Source organism: Aphis gossypii, chromosome 1, assembly GCF_020184175.1.
Source record: "Aphis gossypii isolate Hap1 chromosome 1, ASM2018417v2, whole genome shotgun sequence".
NCBI classification, from domain to species: Eukaryota; Metazoa; Arthropoda; class Insecta; order Hemiptera; family Aphididae; genus Aphis; species Aphis gossypii.
The window spans coordinates 27,839,938-27,858,501 of NC_065530.1; the positions used below are offsets into that span (position 1 = coordinate 27,839,938).

Genomic DNA, 18,564 nt, shown 5'->3' on the forward strand with positions numbered 1-18,564 from the left:
CGAGACAGTTGAAAGTATATTTTGTTAATTCGTTCGTTTATAAAAATTGATAAGCGACAACGTCGTCATAATATATTCTCATGCAACACTCATGTAGGTATACATTATATTTATAGTAATAATATATTATGTTTCAAGACAGTTAACGGTGACAATAAGTGGATAACAAGGATTGAAACTTAATATTTAATATTAGTAGGTACATAAATGCGATGGTGTAGCCAAATAGTTTCTATGCAAAGTAATAGTACTTGTATTTTTAAGTGTTTTTTTGTGAATTCAAAGTTATGAAAATATTTACTTGTTATTCACTAAAAAGTAAAAATAATATAGTTAAATTTAATATTTTTTTTTCAATACATTACATTTCAACAAATTTATAAAAAAATACATATTTTTGGTTTTATTATATTTATGATTTTATTAAATAAGAAGATTTTGTTATATCTTATTTAGAAATAATAGTTTTGCCTACACTTGTATACACATTTAAACATTTTAAAGTACTGTCATTTTAAATTCATATTGTTGTTTAATAAAAATAGCATACGTTTTAATCGTTTTATTAAGACACAAGACACGATTTGCCATGATTTATAGTTTTTATACGGCGTTTCAGTTAAAAAATGACTTCATTTTTTTATAACAAGTTAATATTTGTTTTATTAAAAAATTGCAATAAGTATGATGAAATATTTAAAAACATTTATGCTAAAACAGTTTTTACATTTAAGTACAGAATGCAGTTAACTACATAGTATAACATATTTTAGGAAATATTAAAAATCTCACAAATTCTCATTTATTTAACTGTTGCATGTATGTGTTATAAATTTGTGATAAAAAAAATTAAAGTTTATCATTTGCAAATTGATAATATGATAATCAATAATTTATCAAATTAGAACATTGGAAATATTAATAAATCATAGAGAATAATAATCATATAGTCGAGTGTTACTACAAAGAGAATATATTATAATATAATATAAACATAAAGTAATAACTAATTAGTAATAAACAACTCTTATAATAATATATTTTTTAACTTACCAAAGCATTCGTCAATTATTAATGTAATAATGTATTTTAAATAAAATGTTGTATTACAATTTTTATAAGTAGGAAATGATGAACATTGTATTACCTATATGATTATTGATTACTATAATTTATTACCATTTACATTTATGAATTCAAATCTAATCGAATCTGATTATTTTAACAAACCAAATTAATTCTTATTGTTATAAATAGGAAAATAAACATCTATAGAATGACTAAGTGTTTTATATCCTCATACCGTATTTTAAAATACGATACACTAAATATAATATTTAAAGATTATAGACGCTTATAGTATTAAAATTGTTCAAAAAAAAAGTTTGTATGATAATAAATAATTATAGGTTATAAAGTTTCTGTTTAAATTTATTTTCAATCATCGTGATATTTCGTGTACAGGGTACCTATGTAAACTCTATAAATTATTATGTGTTTAAACGTAATTCAAAGCGGCTACTATTATTATAGGACGTTTTTAGTCTGAAATAATGTATATAGTGTACTAACGTTCGCTAAAAACCGTTACGAAAACATCACGGCATTATTGTACCTACCTATGTTTTGTTTATTTGGCATGCACGCATTAAAAAAAAAAAAGTAAAAAATCGAACAATAGCTCCGCTATAGGTTGTCACAATAAATAGGTCCTTGAAGCTTCAATCTGCCTTGAACCATACCGGCCCAATAATTAATTCCAGCACCGTTCGAGCTGTATAGGTATAGTCGGTATACGTACACGTTTTTCCCACTGGTTTAAAGGTTGTGACGTCAACATCCTTCTCGGAGATTAAAAGCGAAAAAAATGAAAATGAAAAAAAAACTACCTAATAATATAATAACTGCATCCACTCTTATCCTCGTCATTCCTGCTGCAGCACACGATGCAACAAACCGCACGATATCGATAATATATTCTGATATATTGTATATTGTTTTGTGTTTAGCATTGGCCAGAACAATAAAGACGAATGTGCTCGTTCAGGGAAAAAATTACAATAAATATTAGTTACTGCAATGCGAACGGTATAGCTGCAGCGTGCGTAAAGTGCAGTTTATGGCGTTTTGGGCATTATATTTAGGACCGATCGTACGTAGCCGATTGGGAGGAAAAAAATCCGTACAGTGGACAAACATTCGGTATTAAAATATACTCATCGCCGTGTTGTTATTATCATAGTTATTATTTATATATTCTATTACTAAATTATATACCTACTATACAGATATGAGGTATAGGCACGTCGAGAAATGGGCTGCAAATCGCGTCCGATAACGGACGAATTAGAATTATTATTGTTGCTATTATTATTTTATGCCTACGTTATAATTGTGCCTACTGTTCTAAAGTTCGATTACGACATTGGAGTGCTATAAGACAACGACGCTTCCAATCGTCGACTCGTAACAACCGGGCCAAGGTTATAATCGTACACAGTGGGTACAGTCGCACGCGTCCTATCACGCTTGCACATCAAACAAACGACACATAGCTGCGTTGGAATACAATGAACTTTACGCACTTCATTATATGTGTGTACCTTACTTACTCGTCTCCCCCATCCTCTCCTACCACCACCCACCTATACACGCTCGAGCGCACGTACTTATGCACTTTTATTGCAATAAAATGTATAATATTATACTGTGTAGGTACCATTCACGTTTATGTATATAAATCGAATATCGATCGACATTATATACGATGCACACTTGCAGCAGGGCTACTATAATATTATAACGTACGATGATGAACATTAATTATTTTTTATCATAATTCATATAAGTGTTATTGTCAACGACAGTGATTTCGCTATCGTCTTTCACAGCCGTTTACTCCGAATTCAATATAGTTTCACGACCACGCAAGACAACCCAAATCCACATAACAATAATAATAATAATAATAATACATTCAACCACGTGACATGTGAATAATATAATTTATTTCTATACACGTCTTCCGTCATCCGCACGCCAAATGCCTCTCGAACACTGTTTTAAGTGTATAGGTATACATCATTATACAATAGTATAAATAGCTGACAATCAAACACAGTGTCGTATTACTAATCAAAATATATAAACCGTTAGATTGTGCTTTCGAGAAATAACAATTCCAGTGGTGTTAATATTTTGGCAGATCGGTATAATTGCATTGCAGGAGATATTTATCTAATATTTCAATAATTCGTTATACCAGATGTCCCTGGACTAGTTGCACGAAGGTGGACACTCGTTGAAGGTCGAAGGGGGTCAAAAACCTCGACGGAGTAAGTTTTTTTTATTTTTTAAAATACGGTCACGTTATGTTGACAACATATGTGATAACTCTTATAAACTAAATATTACTGTAAAAAAGCTACCGCCACCGTTTTTCCCAAAAATATCGGTAAAAATACCATTATATAGGTACCATTATATTGTAATCAAATGGTATAGTAAGAATATAATGTAAACATACACAAGTATCGCAGACTATACAATAGGACACATTTAATTGCATACCATATAATTATTAGGTCTTACGTATAAACATATACATAAGTACATCAAATGTAAACCTGAAAAGAACAGATATTATATCTTAGTTCGCTGAAAAATGAAGTTATACTTGTTTTGTCCAATGTCTGTGTCATTTTATCTTAAATCTTCCAGGGTCTTCGTATTACATATAACACAGCTTTTTCAAAATCTTTTTTTCCGTCCAAATTCTAAAACACAACCGTAAAAGCTTTTTAGCTCATTTGATAATATCTTTGGTTCTCCGAGCCGTTAATTTACAAAACAAAAAAAGAAGATAAATTATAATAATATTGCAATGTAAACATATATATATATATTATATATATACATATTATACACACATTACTTATAAGCATTTTATTTATGCAAATATTTAATTTAAACAATCTGATTCTCGAACCAAATCGTGGTTCTCAGAGTGTAATCATTATGAACTATACTTTTAGTTAGCTAACACCAGGCTACACTGGTTATAGCCCAAGGCCTGCGCGCAAAAGTGAAAGTGACAAACCAAGCGGCATTGAGCCAGTCCATCTACGTTAATGTTAAGGAAGGCGTTTTGATTATGCAGGTTATGGCAATGTAGCGATCGTTGAACTCGGTTACAGCCAAACATTCTGAGAAATTTGGAAAAAAATCTGTGTGTAATAGGTATTTGATGACGGGCACAATATGCACAAAAAACACAATTGAAAACCGTTCTACATAGTATATATATTAGGTAGTAATTTATCGAGAAAAAATCAGACTGAAATCATTGCTTCCGTTGAAATAATATCGGTATAAAAATAGTAAGTAATGTATTTAGTTTATGATTACTAACGATGTACAATTTAATAACAATTCGAAAGATATTAATAACAAATTATTTTATAATTAATCATCGCATTTTTAAGTAGTACAAATATATAAAGTCTCATGTCGTCAAAAACTCGAATCATTATGACTCAAACGTAAGGTCTGCAATTCTGCATAGATACCAGTAGTAATATGAAAAAAAGAAATTATTGAACAAAGAAAATTTTAATTTAAATTTAGCAAACTGTAGTCTGAGATAAATTTAACGAGATATATAGCTTTTAGCTTTGCAAAGTGAGTGTGTTAATGTATTATACAATAAAGAGAGCGGATCTCCCCCTCAAATATAAATGAATATATAATCTTCGAACCGGTTTTTATGTTTAGCTTGAGATAAACAATTTCTTTTATCCTTATAACATGCAAAGGTTCGATATTTTTCACTTATTTTGCTGATAATGATATAAAAGACAATCAAAGGTGACTTATTGATAATATATATAATATATATATACATGTTTTTTTATTTTTTTAGTAAAACAATATTGCGTGCCGAAGAACGTCAAGGTTACATCTTACACGACAATCTCTATTGCGATATTCACGTCGAATGCAAAATAAAATCTTTTGCCGTATATAAAAAAAACAAAATATGTTTCAACTCAAGTATATCACACATTTTTCTTAGAATATTTACCAAATAGTATTTACTAAATAACATGATTTTTCATATGAATATATTCGTCGATATAGTCTACGATATAATTATTAGTTATAAAGCCAATATACGATAGTGATAGTGTATAATTTTACTCGGAGTTTTACACTTTAATATCGGATAACTATATGGTATGGTTATAAATGAATAATAAAATGTAAATGTCCGCTAGGACGAAGATTAAATTATCTCAATTATTATGAATACATGTATATAATGCACGAGTTGTAGTTATAAATCTTTAAGTAAACGTGTGGGAAAGTCTAGCGTAATATAAATAATATTAAATATATAATATGTATATAATTAGAGTAACGTGCACACCATTCAGTTGACCGCTCTATTAACAGTAGTTGATGCACTGCAATAAGGAAATGCAACTATGATTGACCTTACCCAAGGCGTTGGTGGTATTCTCAAGGAGGTCATTCATTTTGTAACAGTTCTGATTCATTGGATACGACAATTGGGTTTCTAAATTATCAGCCGATAATCATAGTCTATCTATATGTATACTTAATTAGAATAGATGATAACTGGTAAGTAATGAGCGTTGGGGGTGTCACTATAGTAATTTTAAACACGCAGTATGACGTTAGACGTAGGTATAATGTTTATGTAAACATTGTGAATGTTCTCTGTAAAAGCTTTTGAATAGGATTTGGAATACTATTTATGAAAACAAATTATTATGAAATTGAAAGTGATATATGATATATTATAATAGTTGCTTTTGCTACATTTTTTTTATATAAATATACACTAACTCAACTTACTCAACCAATAATTATATTCAAAGGTTATTGCTATTCGTATACGTATAAGATGCGCTGTATATATAATTAAAAATAATAATAAATTTCCAGGATAATAATTCGAAATCAGTGATGTACAAAATTAATTTTTATCTGGATTAAACAACTCATAATTATTTTAATGATGGTAAAACGCACTTATATAATTTTCAATCATGAAGCCGAACAAAATATTATGTCACTTTAAAGTCAATGAAAGTCAACGAATTTATAAAAAAAATAGTAAAACACTAAAATATAAAATAGCTGAAAAAAATAGTTTAGAAAATATTTGCAATGCCGCAGACCCATTCAGTACACAATTTCGATGTATATACAATCGTGATTAGGTAAACGATATAATTCGTTATATTTTACAGGAACGAGAGAAGAGACTATGTAGATGATAAGCGAGAAAAATGTCGGTCACCGACCTTCGAATCTCTATGATATTTCTGTCATGTCTATGTGAAAAGTCACAAACCGTACTCATCGAATGTACAGTAATATTATTATAGGTATCTACGATTTGCATCACGCTGAATTCATAATACAATGACCCCGGCAGCACATCGTTTAATAACATTATCCGGGGTACAATAAATAAATATATATATGTATACATTATATCAAGGTGTACCGATAACAATTCGCTATACCTACAAAATGATACAACATTAAATGTTAAAACCGTGTACGGGCAATCTATATAGAAAGTTGCAAACTAGTTGATAGTGATTCCCAAAAGTCATTTTAATACTATAGATATATAGGTTTATATGTGGGCAAAAATGCAAAATAAGTAAAATTATTTTTGATGCACTGCTATAGTAAAAGATTTTATTATATCGAGTTGTATGTAAATTATACTGTGAGAAAAATGTAGTCGTCGGAAGGTGCTTTGAAATATTTGATCATAAAAATCATTTGTTTTGGTGTACAGCCCTGACTTTATTACAATAATATACGAGTATACATTTATTTATGATATAACTATCTATATAAGTTTATATGTGGCGTTTATCAATAATTTATATACATATTATATATTTTACATACAATTTTTTATTTCTACGTATGAAGTATTAGTAGGTTATTATGGCAGAAAAATAACAACAAGCGAACAGCAAGAGTAAATTGTGGTAATAATATAAGAAGTATAATGGCCGATGGGATATACGCGCAAGTAAATATTTAGGGTGATAAAGTATGAGGGGAAGTACCAAGAGCTTGCACGTTACGGTAGAAATAAATCTTCTCCGAGGTCAAGTTCAAGGCACCTGAGTATATATCTTCACCTATAGTGCATATACACTAAAATATCGTTATCACTAATCAATATAGCCGTAAACTACACGTTTAAAGAATACACATAAACAGACGTACCTTAGTGACAAGGAATCCATTTGGTGTCTAATAATCAATCAGAAAAATCGTCCTCGAGAGTCGCATAAAATCGTAAAAAACTTAAAAACGTCGTTAATTGTTATTTGTATTATACCGTCGACGGACAGAGCACGATCTTCGGCGCACAGCGAGTATAAAACGTAGGTACTGAGTGTATAACTTCCAAGTACGGCGATGGCGACGACAACGACGACGACGAAAGTATTATTATGATAGTTATTGTTCGTATAATGTTATTCTTTATTATCGTTAAACAAAATGCGTTTGAGTGGTCGGTACGCGCGCGGCGTGTGTACCCGCTGTACTATACGCTTTGGGACGCCGAGGAACGCATTTCCGAACCGTCCGACCGGCAAACACTTTCTCCCGGGTCGGGGCATGGTCCACCGCGGAGAGCATAGATCCTTTCTCCTTTCGTTATCGCCGTACCACCATTGTACTGTCTTCGTCACCGTCGTTAAGAAGGAGGGGAGGGATCTATATAGTAAACACATAGAAATAATAAGGTAGGTACCTATATACCATATACGCGTGTGTGATTGTAGCCGTCGTGTCAGTCACCCAATAGTATAATATAATATTATTATTGTTATATTTTGTTAATATATATAGGTAAGTATACTCTCACTCACCAAGTACACGACTGTCTACCCCCACTCCACTGACAAAGCCATGAACTCATATTAATATAAATATTATAGACCTATGTATAGTAAATGGTCATCTATTACACTTCCGCCTTGTCTATATCAACATTATGATATCGTCGTCGTGACTACCTTAAGATTTGTTCACCACCCACATCTGTGTGTAATATATGTATCTATAACCCCGAGCCTGTGATCACGATACGTATACAGAGTGCCTTCCTATATATTTTATTGTTGCGTCGATAAACGACGACAGACACGCATTAGACGATCGTGTTTTGATCGTGATTATATATTAACGACTACTATATAGTCAATAGTGAGTCGTTCTTCAACTATTTCAAAAATATATGTAATATATTTATAAATAACAACACACTCGAAACTCGACGAAGTAATCGAACGATTATAGAAAGTCAAATAAAAACCAAATACACATTTCACGAACCAATGATCTTGAATAGGAGTCAAATGCACACGCGTCTCGAAAATTATTTCCCGAACGAAATTTAAATGTGACAATGAATAATAATGTTTTGGAAAAATTAACGAAAATGGTATTTGTACTTCTTATTGATAACGGGACAATTAACGACGACATTAAGCAACCATTTCTTTGTTCCATCACCTTACGGGTGTAACAACAATAATTCCGTTCCGGGACTCGACGGTATAAAACAAATTTAACCCGAAACAATTATTCCATAATTAATTTATTATTTTTTTTTAAAGTGTTTCCGTAAGAGAAATGTCAGTATAAAATTCGAGATTGACGTGTTTTGAGCCAAAAATAATCGTTAACTTTCACATTTACTGTGCAGATACCAAAAATAAAAGCAAGAAGAATTGAGTTTTAACATTAATCATTAATGAAACTAATGAAATAAGTCAACTCATTATGTTTAAATAATGGTTTAATTTGTTATAAATATACAATTTATGTGTTGGGTAATTTAGGTTCATTAAATATAATTATGAACATAATATGTACAATGTATCCCTTATTACCATTAAGTTTATTTGAAGTGTTTGAACCGCACATACACCCCCGAATATTGACATGATATATCGTCATATCGATTTATTTATTTATCATCATTCATCATGTTTAACAATATAATTATTTATTATTTTCCTAGAATATCCATATTATTTAAATAATTGATGAATGAATAATCACTAATTTTATTGTTATTGAAATTACGTAGTGGTATTTTTAACATATTTTTATGAAATTATTTGTAAAGTTTATATAAAGCCAAATAATTCACACTTCCAGTATAATTATACATTTTCCAAACAAAAACCTAATGATTTATTATTAATTGTTCAAAAACACTAATTTACTAGACGTCTATTATCTACATTTTTTTTTAATTAATTCTGCATTTTTAATGATAAATATTATAAATTGTAACTATTTCAAAAGCAAAAATAAATAAATATACATTTATAAATGTATAACACATTTTTATTCAATTATTAATACGTTATAAAATAATGACAATAATATTACTATATAAGACCTAAGGTATAATAGTTGAAAAATATTCATTCGTATATTTTTTATATGAATCGCACCTATATATACTGTCCTATTAAGATAAATATAAATGTGTTATGTTTTTGATGTATTATTCTCTAGTTTATACAAACTTCATTTTCATAAATATATACTGGATGTGGAATATTGCCATGTTATAATTAAGACATAAATAAATAGAAAATGCAAGGCACCGTTAAATTAAGTGGAAGTAATAAAATAAGCTTAGCGGTACAATAATATACATTTTATTGTTGACCAACTAAGAATACTTTCTAAAAAATTAATTTAGTTTACATCATTCAAACGATATCAAAACATAATCGAGCATTGTGGAAATTATTTACATTATATTATATATATAAACATAATAATTATTTTATAGTTATTATCTTGTGAAAATAATTGTCATTATTGCGAATCGAAGGTACATTACAATGAGCTTTGAACTGAGTTTTAATTTTTACAATAATTACTTATTTTATTAGGTTATTGTTTAGGTAATTTTTCTAAAATAGTTCATAGTAAAACAATGTATAATTAAAATATGGTATATTCCAACCCGGAATAATCAGACTTTTTATAATTATTATAGTTATTTATATTATAAATTATTATAATAAAGTGAATGTACTGTGTGGTGTATCGTATATATATTGATCACACTAATTATTATATCGAACTATATAGAAGTAAAACAGTTAATATGTAGTTATTAGTTTATTACGTAATACCGTATTTTTTTAACAAGCTCTTACAGTACTTGATATTAATTATTATAGTAAATAATATAGGTAAATATATTATAAATATATAGCTATATGGTTTCCTCAGTTTATCAAAACAGCATTAAACTTCAAGATTAAAATTGAACACTAAATAAGTATAATCATATACGAGTGTTTTCTTTTGAAATACATTCAGCAATGCATGCTGAATCTGTTCAAATTCATTTGTCTGACTTAATATAATATAATGTACGCTATATTAATCAATGTTAACACTTTTCCGTTGATTAGATACAAATATTATTAAATAACATTTAAAACGCAAATAATATAGTCAAAAGACAATAAGAATTGAATAATATTGTACTTCTGGAGAATGTTTATTGACGGTATTTCATTCTTTTTTTCATAATAAATATATAGCAAATATTTTCTTCAACTCTTTTGAACTATATAATTTATAATATTATGTTACTATGCATTTTCAGAAGGTTAAGAAATACATTTATTTTAACAAAATCAATGTCAATTATTGTTTATATTTTTTCTACTCGTTAAAAAGATATAACTATAAAATGTTTGGTAATGAATCATATTAAACCATTCCTTATTAGATATACAGTATATAATACAACCATATTATAGCTACTGATGTATAAAGAAAAAATTAGCTTCGCACAACTTTAGGTGAAGGTTAAAATACCAATATTAGATTAAAATCGACCAATTTAATCGAATATTTATATACATGAATATAAAAGGTTAGGTGTAGCGTTAGATTAATTATATTCTTAATTGCGTGAAAGCACCGAGAGCAGAGGAAAAAAATAACCGTGATGTACTATAGTATAATAATGTACAATATAAGTATATAATATGATTATATATATATATCTAATAATATAATCGACAATAATTTTATACAGAAGAGCGAGACGAAAACGAAGAAAGAAAAAAGTTCTGTTTCTTTTTTTACGACCTATAATATTGTAGTGCGATAAATATTTCAACGGGTTTCACGCAGGTATATAGCTTATATATATATTATAATCGCATATTATATTCGTCAGTCTTTGAGTGTATAAGTTATTCGGTTTTGATTTCGGGAAAGATCGCGTACCTACCTTTACATAAAAATATGTGTACCTATACCACTTGGCATGCGTATACGTAGTATTAATACTATTTACCATAACGACAATAATGAAAAATAAAAAATAATAATAGACAAAACAAATGGCGTGTTGGTTCGAACAAAACCCCGTGCACGCATGTATACAAATTATTATATGCTCATATATACATATACACACAATCTACATTATATCTTCAATTCATCTATACAAAAATCATCTATAAAATGTATGGTAAGTATGATGGCGCGTTGTCCTCGCGAATAATAATAATAATAATAATAATAATATAATAACCCGGTCCCGCTCGTAGTCGAAAATATCGCGCAAGAACAATGGTGAAATGAGAAACCGTGACCTCTGTGAATTTATTGAATACATAAAAGCCGGTGAAAGTCGCCCAAACCAAAACGCGTTTTAAACAACAATATTATATACATTTATATACACGCGCACGCGCAAAAATCTGCCAACACACACATGCGCATTACGCACGAAAATACGTGAACAATCGGCGGTGGCGGTGGCGATGGCGGCGGCGGCGGCGGCCGACGAACCCTAGAAGATTTCGATTCATGTTTTACGATGGAACGTTTTCGTCACTTATTTAAATAATATTGTTATTGTAATGAGTACCTTTACGTAAGCATGTGCAGTATACATTTATAACATTTTTTTTTGTTTAGGTACCACACGTCATCGTGTTAATTGCAGGAAGAGGATCGCCCTTCATTTCCGTGGTCCGTGAGAGCCACCCCCAGCTCTCGCAAAGATGAGCTATTTTATTTACACGTAGTCCTCTGTTTTCTACTCGTATAACACATTGTAGTCCACCTAATCTGCCCCGTTTAGATTTTTCACCTCTGAGTACAATTTAATAAATAAATATCTGATGGGATATAGTCCTTATTGTCATATCGTCGTTGTTTAGGTTATTTTTTCCATGCGACCACTCGATTATTAATCGAAATAATACACAAATCATATATATGTATATTACATTATAATCGCGTAATATGACAACTTGGTGCAAATTTTATTATGAATGATAAATTACATTTTAGAGTCATAGAGTTAAGTAAACGACTTAAATGTAATACTCAAGTAAATAACATCATCTATACCATTTATGTGTACAGAATCATCAAATATATTCACCTTATTTTTTTCTTCAACATTATACGATTATAAAACTATTCGATCGAATTTTGAATTAGATACGATGACAAAATTTTTAAAAAAATATCCTCTAAATAATTAACAGTAAAAAGAAAGGGAAGGATTGAAGATTCTCATTTGAAAAATAAAAGTTTATATCATCACAGGATATTACTCTTTAAGTGGTACGAAAAACTCAATACACTGAAAAAAAGTGTTAAGTATATTTGAAAATGTAAAAAATCAGAATTTGAATATTTCATCATTAAAGGAATAAAGTAGGCAAGTGGGTACCACTCTACCATGTATAGTAGATATTGAGTGGATCATTGTAATGGATGTTTTTACTTTTGAATTAAATAATCTGTAGATATATGAAAAACCACTTTGAGTGTATTAAAAATACGGTCTGTCAGCCAATATCCGCACTAAAATACATTTCAGTATGTGTAGTATGTGTTTTTTTTATATACTATTATCAATAAAGTAATTTTTTTATTATTATGGTAGATAAAATAAATTTTTGCAGAAAACATTCATTTATTTTATTATTATATAATAATAATAAGTATAATTTATACCATATTATATATTAATATATTATTATTAATTTTTGAGATTAAGCCATGAACGGCTGTCGTCCGTCCATATTGTGAAATAATGTGAATAAATTCATTGTATAAATAAGAAATATCTTAAAATTAATCAACATATTTTAAAAATTTTGTTACGTAAAGTAAAACTTATTATATATGTAAAGTTTTAAGTTATCAAAATAACATTTTTTATCACAACAAAATAATAAACAACATTATTTATCGTTTAAATAAATAGTTTCACCCCAAAAATTTCCAATGACTATAAAAAATAATAGATTTTTAATTTCAGTATATATTAATTATAAGGAATATTGTATTCAATTTTTAAATATTAGTTAAAAAATTGAAAATTTTATAAATTTAGAAAATACACGTAGTATTACTGTAATAGTATACATATTTGTGATATTTTTTCGGAAAATATTCAATTTCAAATACATATAAAAAAAATTGTTTCTATGTATTTATAATGTTTGTAGGTACCTATATTATAGATATAAGAATAACTTATCTGGAAATGTATTAAATTTTCAAGAATTTTGATGCTGGGAATAATTTTTTATCGACATTATTATAGACAAATAAAAACAAAAAAGTTAAAATAATTAGTTAAAAAATAGTCGAAATATTTAAAAATTATAATACTATATATATTTAAAACGACAGTTATATGAACACACGAAAAAAATTTTCAAGTTTTATTTCACGGTTATTCGTTTTGAAATAAAGCAAAATCTCCGATTTTTTTGATTTTTCTCAATTATTAAAAAAGTACAAAACATTTTCTTATTCCTTAAATTTGTAAAACGAAAAAGTTATACTGCTCTAAAATCGTCTGATTATGACAGACTCATATCACAGTAAAATCAATACATTCATCGCTCCGCTCGGAATTTACTCGTAAAATAGGGGTTTGATGAATTACTATGTATGTATATAGGTATGTAGGTATATCTAAGGAGTTTAGTCAAGTTAGCTTGCACTATATCATACCATTTATTAATAATAAATATTATTATAATCACCGCACGATCATCATATTATACATTAAGACGTATGACTGGATAAAGACTAATCCAAATAGGTTCTTATATACATATAGAATAATATTACCACCCTCAAGTCAAAATAATAATTATAATGACGCAGGTAAACTTTTTCTGCGCCAAATCTTCTACGCGTGGTTGCTATTAATTTAGTTTTGCAGCACAAATATTATAGGCAGGCCGATAACGAGATCGAGTGGTATATAGGAAATAAAATTATTTTGTAATTAGTCATGATATAGTAATGAGTAATCGCAGTAAATCATGGGACATAAGGAGGGTAGTCCCCTATACCGTATGGTTTTGCAACCGACAAATGATTTCAACCCCCCTCGGTAATACTTATAAGGTCTAGTTATAGTTAGTAGTTACACGTGTGGATTTTATACAAAAACGTGCTACGCAAACACCGTTTCGTGTATAAACTACACGCAGTGTAGGTATAATAATATATAGAAAACACACGCCTATTATATGTACAAATGGCAAGGGCGCTGTTAAGGGTTCTTACATTGGATAGTTCCCCCAAATACAAAATTAAAGTCTAACCTACCCGATTTGTATTCAGCATATTTACTAATAATAACTCAAAATCAAAATTCTTTGGAAAAAATTATTTAACAGACTGTTTAAAAGAGACTTCAGATTTAATGATTAAATTTTAAAAATAATGAGGATTAATTAAAATAAATCAATGGTTAATTGATAAACATTTAAAATATTATAATATTATAGGTATATTATTTTTAGATTCTAAGTGAATATAATATTAGTTTTTACTTTGATATGTGTATTTTTTTCTATTTAGTTAAAAAATGGTTTGAAATTCAACTTTTCTGAAAGTTTCTTGTAACAAATTATAGACAAAGTTCGAAATTTAGTATATAGGTTGGGATTCAACAATAAACAGTTCTCCGTAATTTCTTATTATTAAAAAAAAAAAAAAAAAAACGGAAATATCTATGAAATGCTAATTTTTAACAAAATCGATTTAGTATTTTATTGTAATTCATATAAATGAATAATTGAATGTATATACTTGAAGTTTTCAATAAATATTTCTATTATCACTGTTATGCTTTTCATGTTATTAAATTCATAAATGTTTGAAAGGACCTATTTTTTATAACTGAACTGTCATCCGTAGAAATAAATAATATAAATAATATAGGTATATTCGGTAAATATTGAAATGTAATATACACTTAAAATGATACGTGATGGTTAAAAGAATTATTCGGAAACGTGTTTATATTTTATAAACTATTTCTATTATTTAAAAATGTACTATATAGTCTTTTTTAATTATATATAATAATATATAAGTATTATATAATGACAATTATATGCACTTTATATTACATCGTATATCTATCTATAAAGAAGCTGGGCACTGCATATTTTACACTTTATACAGTTCTGAGGATACGCCCGTTTTCGTAATAAATTATGAACCGACGGCGTACACGCAGTGTTACTAATTACTAATCAGTAATTATTCCGTCATAATATATATAATAAACGTTGCAGAATTTCTGAAGCATTGACGAGGCGTCGGGACGGCTCGGGGAAAATCGTCACGATCCCAAACAGTAAACACTAAACTGTAAACACACATGCTTTGAGTCGCGCGTGGATCTGGCCGTGAAAAACTGTATTAACGCGGGTACAGACATAATTTAGTACATCGCACGTATTATATTATTATGGTCGAAGAGAGAAAGGTTTTCGTCATCGGACGCTTATGATATGTTCGCGAATATGTATCTACCTACCTAGTTATTATTATTATTATTATTATATTATTTATATACCTATTCCCATCTATACGACGACGCAGTGACCGTAGTCTGCAGATTATGTATACGAATTTCGACCGGTCATTGCCACAATATATTATATTGTATGGACGTTGACGGTAATACAAATAATAATAATAATGATAGCTTATTAACTATATACATATATCTACTTTAAAACAATAAACAAATAAGCGAACGAAATAGTCGTTTTGAAAAATCGCGATTGCAGTCTTGCAATACAGGTAATAATAACTATAATTTATACGTATTTAAAAATCCAAAAATATATGAAGGTTATATTGTAATATGTTTGTATTTTAAAAACACGAGATGTGTCGAAAAAAATTAAATTATCAAACATATAGAAACAACATGTATTATAATTGATTATAATAATAAACTGCCTATTCATTGCGGATCATCGCGGGATCCTCATCGTCAACAAAACAATGGGCAACAATATGCTCATCATTTTCAGATTGTCAATGGTAAATCGACGTGAATTGGGGCACAACGCACAAACGCTTTTTTATAACAGCCAATAATAGAGGGACCTTTCTACGTCTACTATATAAACCTATATAAGACGCGCAAATTTTAAAGCCCCCAATTCGGTAGGACTGTTATTAAAGTGTAATTTTGTGTATCGCTGCGCTCATTGTTATAATATTATATTAATAACAATAACAATAAATATGTCGTAATTACGCCGCGTTATCCTACGCGCATAGAAAAAATATAAATATGCACATTATATACGCGCACACGCGACGGAAATGCGCGGGCGTGAGTAGGTAAATATACGCGTTTTATTTTCCCTCTCATCGCGGTTCGGATCGTTTCTATTCCCAAAAAAAATTTTCACTTTTTCCAACCATCACTTTCCCTTCGATCCGAATTACCGCTTTCTCGGCGCGCCACCGACGCCGCCGGTACCGTTATATTATATTATTATGTATATTATTATATATAGAGAGGTGCGCGGAGTGGCACATATTATATACGATAAATCAAGCGGCGGCGGCGGCGGCCAAGTCACACTCGCGCGGTTAACGGCCCGGGCGGCGGATGGCAATGCCGCCGCCGCCGCGGCGTCACTGCCTCGAGAAGAAAACCGCCAATTAAAATCCGTCGACGACGGTTCCGCGCCGCCCACAGTAACCGGTCTCCGCACTACAGTATGCGCCGCCGCCGGTACCTACGCGTCCGACGCTGTTGCGTAAACCCGCAGAGATGTATACCGAATGGCAACCGATTATCCGTACCTATAATATACCTGGTATACCTCTTATATACCTGTATAATATACTGTTAGGTATCATTATTATTATTTTTATTTAAAAATAAAAACGTACTTTTATTTTTCTCTCAAAAACCAGTCGAGTGTATATATATATATTATTATTATGTGACGCGTAGCTTTCAGCGATGTTGTTCCACTGAATCGCGTACGACAGTAGTGCGTATAATATAATATTATGCATGTCTAAGTGTGTGTGTGTGTGTGTGTACATGACGTACGAGTGGTGAGTGTTACGACGATATTATTATCTACGTCGCGTTATAGATACCTCATATGTACCTATTAAAACAACTAACGGTCCCGCAAAGCCGGAATTCCGGAGTTACACCATAAATAAAATAATATATCATCATGTGTTATCATTATCCTTATTGATAGGTACTATAGAATGTATGTGTAAAAAAAAATATAATAATTAGTTCTATAAAAGTAAAACCTACAGCTTTTATATATGGTAATATACTAACGTATACGTTATAATGGTTTAAGCAAAATGCAAAATGATATGTTAAGGATAATATTACTAAGGTATTATATACATTAAACAGACTACAGAGTATATTAAATTCAGGTAGGTATCTAGTATGATCTGGTTAAATGAATAATATTATTAATTTTTTGAATATGGACCAACGCGATGATGATCCTTGGAAAAACGAATTTTGCATTATAAAACATAATACGCATTATACTGTATTACCTATTGCAGGTAATATAGTTGCATAATATTATTATTAATATATCGTAATATTTTTTTGAAAAACAAGATTTATACCGCAGAATTTGTATAGTTCTATTATAAATACAAGTATATACCTATACATTATAATAATAATAACGTTTTCATGCACAAGCGAATTGCATTCATATACGCTTGCCAAACATGTATATTCTATTTAATATTTCACTTAAAAGATAGAGGTCTACGTTTTTGCATTGTACTGCACTTTGCAATAATTTTAGCACAGGAGAAAATTCCAATTGGGATCGATAGGTACCTAATATATAATTACACCAACTGTTCTACGCCATTTTCTTTAGTTATTTGCTAGCAGGGTAATTTTTCCAGGATTGTGAACACAAATTATAACCACGCAGCTCCTTCGTCCTCGTCCCGCTTTCATCAAAACGGCGCCGCGATCGCCACGTGCGTGTGACAGCAGCTCACCGAACATTATTATAACCATACAACCACCGCATCACAATAACATCATCATCATCATCATCATCACCATCATAACGGTTATACCAACGTGACTCGATGCAATCATCGTGACCCGGTGCGGGGCAGGCGGCA

The 18,564-nt window shown here is 29.6% G+C and overlaps 1 protein-coding gene across 5 annotated transcripts in view; it reads right to left on the reverse strand.

Moving 5' to 3' along the window:
- LOC114123130 (hormone receptor 4-like) overlaps positions 1-18,564 on the reverse strand; it is an 81,751-nt gene that overhangs the window by 19,790 nt on the left and 43,397 nt on the right. For 2 of the 5 annotated variants that reach the window (XM_050198778.1, XM_050198777.1), the window contains exon 3: positions 3,677-3,776. The exons of 1 other annotated variant lie outside the window; for it this stretch is intronic. In XM_050198778.1, coding sequence (XP_050054735.1) covers positions 3,677-3,701 — 25 coding nt within the window. In that variant the 5' untranslated portion in view covers positions 3,702-3,776. Of the gene's footprint in view, positions 1-3,676; positions 3,777-7,284; positions 7,677-18,564 lie in introns of those variants that run through there. 2 more of the 5 variants (XM_027985992.2, XM_027985997.2) reach the window with 2 other exon arrangements.